The 8,934-nt window shown below is 31.8% G+C and overlaps 1 protein-coding gene across 1 annotated transcript; it reads left to right on the top strand.

The window, feature by feature from the left end:
* Positions 1-230: 230 nt before the first annotated feature.
* LOC113871771 (isoliquiritigenin 2'-O-methyltransferase-like) lies at positions 231-1,703 on the top strand. The gene is made up of 4 exons (XM_027508876.1): positions 231-664; positions 795-1,108; positions 1,238-1,302; positions 1,410-1,703. Exons 1-4 carry the CDS (start codon positions 231-233, stop codon positions 1,701-1,703), a joined length of 1,107 nt encoding a protein of 368 aa, XP_027364677.1.
* Positions 1,704-8,934: the final 7,231 nt, after the last annotated feature.

Here is an 8,934-nt window from a genome sequence, read left to right as displayed (position 1 = left end):
GAAACATTTGCTACACAAGTTCAGCTACGCTTTATTTAATTAAGTTCAATGCGGAGTCAGCTTTTGGCAGCCTGGCATGCATATCGCGTGAAATGTATCTGATTACTCGAGTTCATATTTTATAGTTTTGTAATTAAACTGAGAGCCAAATTTGGCTATAAAAAGCAAATGAAGTACAGAGGCAACACATCTGCAAAGAACAACAAGTTAAAGAGAGAGAAGAAGCAAATATGGGTTCCTACTCTACAAGTGATGTTGCAGTGAAAATGTCTCCCAATGAAGAGGGAGAGGATGAGGCATGCCTTCATGCTTTGTTACTCTGCATTATTCAAGTGTTACCTTCGGCACTGAATGCTGCTGTTGAGCTGAAACTGTTTGACATAATAGCAAAGGGAACCCCAAATGGTGAAACCATGTCAGCATCACAAATTGCTTCTATGTTGCCAAACCAACACACAGACTTGCCTAATAGGATTGAACGCATGCTGCGTTTACTTGCAAGCTATTCTCTTCTCACTTCTTTCACTCACACCGATGAAGATGGTAGCATTCAGAGATCTTATGGACTCTCACCTGTTGGAAAGTACTTCGTCAATGATGAAAGTAAGGGATGTGTGGCTCCAGTCACATCATTATACAACTATCCCACACTGTCCCAAGCTTGGTACCTACTTATCCTTGCTTTACAGTATCATTAGCAGCACACACACATTACTATTATTAGCAAGATCACCAAAGTTGTTTAGTTTGAGCAAGTGTTTATATTTTACCTTGACTTGCTGCTTTCATTTCAGGCCCAATTTGAAGGATGTAATTATTGATACTGAGAAGGACCTAGTCAAGAAGGTTCATGGAATGTCCTTGTACCAATGCACTGAAAAGGATCCAAAACTGAATTACATTTTCAACAAATCAATGGCTAATGTCTGCGTCATAGAGATGAATAGGATCCTCGAAGTGTACAAGGGATTTGAAGGAGTTTCAACCCTGGTTGATGTGGGAGGGGGTACAGGCCAAAATCTACATATGATAATCTCCAAGTACCCTACAATCAAGGGTATCAATTTTGATTTACCCCAAGTTGTTGAAAAAGCACCAGCTTATGCAGGTATATATTATGTCGTTCCCTAGCTTTTTATTTCTGTCGTCACTTTTACATTGGTTTGGTGATGCATGCAAGTACATTTTTTTTACTAAAGCACTGACTGTAACACTGTCCAAAATTGCATAAATTAAGGGATACAACATGTTGGGGGAGATATGTTCAATCACGTGCCACAGGGTGATGCCATAATTGTGAAGGTTAGAAAACATTTTGTGACACACTTGAATTTCAAATTTGAGAATGATTGGTCCGACAATTTTGTGAACAAAAATATTACTAATTTCTCCAATTACATTATATGTAGTCTGTATTGCACAATTGGTCAGATGAAGAATGCGTAAGCATTTTGAGGAACTGTCACAATGCACTGCCACAAGGTGGAAAGGTGATTGTGATAGAGTTTATAATACCAGAAGCATCAGAGTCGAATGCAGCAAAGCTTGTCTCGACCCTCGACCACGCCATGTATATAACAAATGGTGGAATGGAAAGAACTGAAAAGGGATACGAGTCTTTGTGCAAGCTCTCTGGATTTTCAAGATTCCAAGTTGCCTGTCGTGCATTCTCTGCCTTGGGAATCATCGAATTTTACAAATAATTTTACTTTCGATCGTACAATGCAAAACTGGTTAAAAGTTATATTGCATTTTATGAGTCCAGAGTTTGTGTAAAACTTTCACGGGGCGAAAAGCTTCTTGAAAAGTTGGTCGTATCGAGTGTTCAAAAATTATATCATTAGCGTATAAAGTTTAATTTTACAGCCAAATTAATAAGAATAAAGTTGAATTTCAGCTGAGCTACTGTTTATGATTGAAAAATAAATCTTACAAATGTAGTTTTTTCTTCTTTTTTTAAAAAATTTCTGAGTGTTATAATTCTGCATCTGGTGTTTTTTCCTATTAGTGTAATTATTAATTACGTTTCTCATTAACAATATGAACCTATGAACAATAAAGCACAGCTTACATTTCATAAAAGAAAAAATAAATATTTTCATGGGTCATTACAAGAAATTCAACACTTAAGCATCGGTTAATTAATGACACTTATCAATAATTGCTAGCAAGACACTTAAAAAATAATATTAAATTGCCAGCAAAACTATAAAATATGAACTCGAGTAATCAGATACATTTCACGCGATATGCATGCCAGGCTGCCAAAAGCTGACTCCGCATTGAACTTAATTAAATAAAGCGTAGCTGAACTTGTGTAGCAAATGTTTCTCTATACTTTAATAAAATATATCACTTTAATGCAGTCTTCTGTTGAATATAACTGGTTATAAACATGCACGTGTAGCTGTATTACATTTAAATAATATGTTTGGTTGGAACTTTCTGTATATCACTCTAATTTGCACTCATAACATGCAAATTATTTTGGTGTCACTGGATTACAAATAAATAATATGTTTGATTAGAACTTTTTTTGGACATATTTTCATATGTTCTGCGTATGTGGAATATAACCGGTTATAAATATGCACCTCTAAAATCACCTTTTTCTTTTTGGTATATATATATATATATGTTTGATTGGTACATATTCTGACAAGTTTTGTTATTGTTCCATCCATGTTTCTGATTTTTCTTCTAGTATAACAGATTTATGTGCTATGGGCATTCATATTTTGCTTTTTATAGCCAAATTTGGCTCTCAGTTGCACAAGACATTCACTGATTGATGTTAATTACAAAACTATAAAATATGAACTCGAGTAATCAGATATATTTCACGCGATATGCATGCCAGGCTGCCAAAAGCTGACTCCGCATTGAACTTAATTAAATAAAGCGTAGCTGAACTTGTGTAGCAAATGTTTCTCTATACTTTAATAAAATATATCACTTTAATGCAGTCTTCTGTTGAATATAACTGGTTATAAACATGCACGTGTAGCTGTATTACATTTAAATAATATGTTTGCTTGGAACTATCTGTATATCACTTTAATTTGCACTCATAACATGCAAATTATTTTGGTGTCGCTGGATTACAAATAAAGAATAATATCTTTGATGAGAAATTTCTGGACATTCTCATTTGTTCTGCGAATGTGGAATATTAGGAATCCGCCACTTTCCACCAGCTCATGTTATATGGAGCTTTCTCTGATTATAAATCAATCTATCATTAAATATAATAAAACTGAATGGGTTTGTTATTGTTAAATCCACGTTTCTAAGTATTGTTTTAAAACAAAATAATATGATTAAAACTATATCTCAAGAAAAAACTCTCATTTGAGTATTCAAGTAATACTATATGAATTTTGTTAAGACCCAATGGAAATAAGAGGACAAATCATGTGACATGTATAAGAATGTCGATATTGTGAAAAATCACAATGTCGACAGAAATTTAGACAAGTAGAAAAGTATTGTTAAAATAAAAACAAATATCAAGACATCTTTTTTATGTTACCTAACATTCTAGTAATTAAATGAGCAGAAATTAGTATTTGAATAGTTGTTGTAGCAATCACATGGCCAAAGATGTAAATATTTTTAAGGATGTCAACGAATCCATCAAAGTGAAAGTTCGAATAAGGAACAGTACTATTGTTGAATAAAAAAATAAAGGCACTATTATGGTGAGGACAAAGAAAGGTACAAAACTTTTGGTTGATTCTCACTAGTTTCTATCTTTAAAGAAAATCTCTTGAGTATTGGTCAAATGATAGAGAAAGATCTCTTCACTTTAAAGGGAACACATGTAAGATATATGACAATAAAAAGTAAGAGATTGACCAAGTAAAAATGGAGAAAATAAACAAAAGTCTTTGATCTATCACTTCATTACAACAAATATTTTATTATTTTTATTCATGATTTTTCTAGAATGACTTGATTCTACTTCATCAAAGCAAAATTATAACTTTATGGAATATTCAAAAAGTTTAAGGCCCTTATCGAAAAGTAAAGTGGTAAACAAATAAAAGTATTGAGAAGTGATTGTGACAAAGAGTATATCTCCCAAGAGTTTGATAAATTTTTTGAGAATGAAGGTATTAAGCGACAACCTACTGTCGCATATACTCTACAACAAAATGGAGTAACTAAAAGAAAAAAATTGCACAATAATGGAGATGGATAGATCGATGCTGAAGGAGGGCTGAAGTAGTTTATATTGTTGTTTACATACTTAACAGATGTCCAACTAAGGTTGTCCAAGATAAAATTTTGATTGAAACTTAAACCATCAACAAAACATCTAAGGATTTTTGGATCTATTTGCTATATACACATTCCAGAGGATAAGAGACACAAAACTAGAAGACAAAACTATGCAAGGTATCTTCTTGAACTATAACACAATCAAAAGGATATTGAGTCTACAACTTGTAAACGAAAAAGCTCATTATTAATCGAGATATTGAAGTTGATGAAAATGTTGTTTAGAAATAGAAAGATGAAAGGATTCAAAAAAATGTCTCTATACCAGCGCAACAACCTTAAGAAATTGAAAAAGTCCCAAGTGAGAGTTTTTTAAACTCCAAAACAATAAATTTTCTCACCAGAGTCTATTCCAAGACAAGTTAGATATTTGGTGGATATATATGAAACTTGTAACTTGGTCATAACCTAAGAGCTTTAAAGTAACATCAAACAAGAAGCATAGGTCAAAGCAATGGAAGAAAAGATAAAAATGATTAAAAAATGAGAGCTAGTAGATTGCCCTACAGATAAAGATATTATTAAAGTAAAATGGACCTATAAGACTAAGCTAAATCCTTATGGCACCATACAAAAGTACAAGGCAAGACTGATAGTTAAAGAATACTCACAACAACTTAGAGTTGATTACAATAAGACATTTGCTCTAGTTGCCCGTCTAGATACTATAAGAATTCTAATTGCTATTCCTGAATAAAAAGGATAGAATATTTACCAACTAGATGTAAAATCTGCCTTTCTTAATGATATTCTTCAAGAAGAAATTTATGTGGAGCAACCACAAGGCTTCATCAACAAAGGTAATAAAGGCAAAATATTAAGACTGAAAAAGACCCTATATGGATTGAAGCAAGCTCCACGAGGATGATACAACAAAATTGGTTAATACTTTATGGATCAAGGATTCAGGAAAAATAAAAGTTAGCCAAATTTATATACCAAGTTTCAAAGTTAGTATGACATACTTATAGTCTCCTTTTTTGTAGCTGATCTTATCTGCCCTAAGAATAATGTAGAGATGATAACTAAGTTTAAAGAAGATATGATAAAAACATTCAAAATAACTGACCTTAGCTTGATGAACTACTTGGAATAGAGGTAAAACAAAAGAAAGAAGGAACATTTATCTTACAAAAGAAATATGATGAAGCACTACTTAAGAAATTTAAGATGAATGACGGTAAGATTGTTAGTACTCTACCAGTGATAAAAGAGAAATTGAAGAAAATGATAGAGCACCAAAAGTTGATGCATCACGCTACAAAAGTTTGATTAGGAGCTTACTATATCTTTCAAGATTCATGCAAAACCTGAGCTAAATATACTTTGGAACAACAAAAAAAAAATCCTAAGATATTTACAAGGCACAAATGAGCATGATATATAGTATCAAACTGTGAGTAACTCAAAACTAGTTGGCTACACCGACAGTGACTGAGCAAGATGGATTGACGACATGAAGTAACACGTCTGGTTATGCCTTTTCACTAGGATCAAGAACAATGGCTTATGACTTGAAGAAGCAAGCAACAATTGCACAATTGATAAGTATATATTTTGATATGTTTTATGACTTAAATTTATATACTTGGAGTCTATTTTGTGAGTGCTTCACACTAATTTTATTTTTAATTATCACAGTTAAGTGTGAGAGGACTACCGGTACATTATGAGAATTCTGAGTAAAAATTGAATAATTGTAGCTGACCCTGCAAGAAAGCACAACTGTGCTTCGAACTCATCAAGGACATGCTTCGCGATAGTGCACGACAGTGCTGAATTCAAACATGAACATGCTTCATTATATAGCACAATTGTGTTGGATGATAATGCACGACCATGCTGATTTAATTTGGGATCAAATTTAGACATTTAATTTTTGAATATCAATTGTTTGAATCTAGATAGAGTTCAGAAAAATCGAAGAAGATTTCAGCTTGAATTCTAAAAAGTTGGCAAAACTGATTTTCATTCAAAAGATAAAGCTCAGCCAGTAAAGATCGAGTGACGATCAAGGAACTCAGTATATACCCTATATAAAGAGACCTTGTACTCCTAAAAGAGACACCTTTTACACACTATCTTCTTCCCCTAAGTTTTGACTTAATCAACCATCAATAGTTATTGGAGATCATTGGCAAAGACAATGAGTGTCTTTTCGAAGTCCAAGCGAGCGATTGAGCACTCCCTTAGAGAACAAGAGCTATTTTCATCCTTTTCTCTTTTGGGCCTTTTCACTTCGAATTCTCCTTTATGTTTATGGATTTGTTTATCATACTTTTCGTTGTTTGTTTTGTTATGGATAACTAAATCCATAATTAGAGTTATGGCAGATCCTATTGCACACTCTTTGTAATTTTTATGTTTAATTATGATGTTGGTTTTTTTTTAATGTTTGATTTTTAACTTATTGAATTGAATTTTATATATTAAGAACTTATCACACTTAGCATTTCACAGTTAATTACATTGTAGGCAGTTGTACCATATGTAATTAATGAAACTATAGGATAAAACGAGACAAATGATTAGGCAGATCAAACTTAATTCTTGTCTTCTAACTGCTATTGAATTAAAAAACTCATAAGCTCTTTATGTTTTTTTTACCTTTTGTCTTGCATGATCATTGGAAGTAATCGCCTAGGAAAATAAATATTAACATTGCATGATTATTGAGTGTTAAAAGAATAAGTATGAATGGTTGGTAAACATTAAATAAACTAATATTGAAATTAAACTAAAGAAAACATAGAAATGTGTAATAGGTGAAAACATATATCCTAGACTCTTCTCATCTAATTTCTGTCAAAAACTACTTGTATCTTTTCAATTACTCTTATTTTTAATTCTTTACGTACCCTTTCAGTGTAAACAATTAAATCGAGGTGTTTTTAACCAATGAAAGTTGGTTTGAGTGGCAAGCGGCTCGGTATTGCTTAAGTAAGGTCTCGGGTTTAAGTTTTTGTGTATATAAAAAATTTTCAATAGTAGACTCACCCACTACATCCAGGTGCGAGACTCAGGTTGGATCTAGGTTAAACCAGATGGGAAACAAAGAAAAATAACAATTGAGGTGTTCCTAGTACTTAAAACTAATCTCTGTGAGATAATAACTTAAAAATTTAATTTTACTACTTTATCATGGAAGTAAAACGAACTAAAGAAATCAAGCTCGAGTATTGTACAAAGATCAAGTTGTAGACATTTTTACTAAAGTATTACCAAGACTAAAAATTGAATTGCTATGCAAGATGCTTGGAGTTATAGAAATTTGCATTAAGAAGGAATATTAGAAAATGATACAAATTTCTAGAATAATCTAAAAAAATATTAATAATAATTTAAAAAAAACCTATTTGTATCTTCTAGTTTATAGATAATTTTAAAATATTGTAAATATTATAATATTTAACCCCTCATATATAACGATGAAGGATGTCTATTTATAAGCATGCTAACACATTGTAAATATCAAAAAGAAGGAAGTAAGCTATTAATTTTTTATATCTTGAATGTCTTACTCAAATTTTTTTAACTATCATTTTCAACTATTGTAACTAATACATTTCAATAAATTTAGTGATCTCTTGTACCAAAAGCCATCAGCTTTCTTATTTATAAGTCTTTTGATCTTATACCGATGCACCAAAGTAAAACTTTATTATCTTAACAAATACCTCATAACATATAATGTAAATACATATCAAACATCACAATAAACACTCAACCAGCCATCAAGATCATAATAGAGCCTAAAGGAGCAATCCATGGACTTGTAAATAATTCTGTAATCAACAAACAACAAATAACCAGTACAATTGCAACTGTCAAATGAACGAAACCCGTACAAAATTCATCACTAAGCAAGCCCATTTTCTAAATTCGGCTCATCAACGAGTGTCTACACTGTTAGCAATTTTTTGGGTCACACATATATATTATATAATTAAATGTGTTAGGGCCATTGTTTTATTAGCTAAAATATTAAAGTGGTCTAATTAATATAAAATTTATGACTAAGGGCATATATGTCATGAAAGGCTAATTGTGTAGATACCATTAATGATATTATAATTTAATGAGGGGCTAAATTATAATTATTAAATTTGAAGTAAATGATGAAAGTTACCAAAATAAGGAGTTATGGTCTCCATTTGTAGAGTCAAGTAACACATGTAAAAAACACACGACTCCTTCCTCTTCATCCCCATTAGGAGAGAAATCCAAGAGGAACCTAAGGCTCTCTATATTTGAAAGATTATCAAACTAATTTTGAATCACATCACCTTATTTGTTCCTAATAACAAATTCATATACGCTTTCACATTTAGTTTTCATCATGATCTTGAGTATAGGATAAAAAACATGTGATTAGGTTGATTGATTGAATCCTAAGAATTGGTATCAGAGCCTCCTATACTTAATTCATGTATGATTTTGGGATTTATGCCATTAGGGTTCCAAACTGGGATTTGTTGATTGTCAATTTGATATCTTATATGACGCAATATGTTTAATCAATCTTCGCGAATTCAATTATTCAATATGTCGCAGTTCGTGATGTTACATCATTGGGATGCAATTGTCACAATATTATTATTATAATATAATTTTGAGAAGATACGTAATGCTTCAATACGTGATGCCCAT

The sequence above is a fragment of the Abrus precatorius genome, unplaced genomic scaffold (assembly GCF_003935025.1).
Source record: "Abrus precatorius isolate BTA unplaced genomic scaffold, Abrus_2018 Scaffold7, whole genome shotgun sequence".
NCBI lineage: Eukaryota > Viridiplantae > Streptophyta > Magnoliopsida > Fabales > Fabaceae > Abrus > Abrus precatorius.
This window is presented reverse-complemented; position numbering and strand designations above follow the sequence as displayed.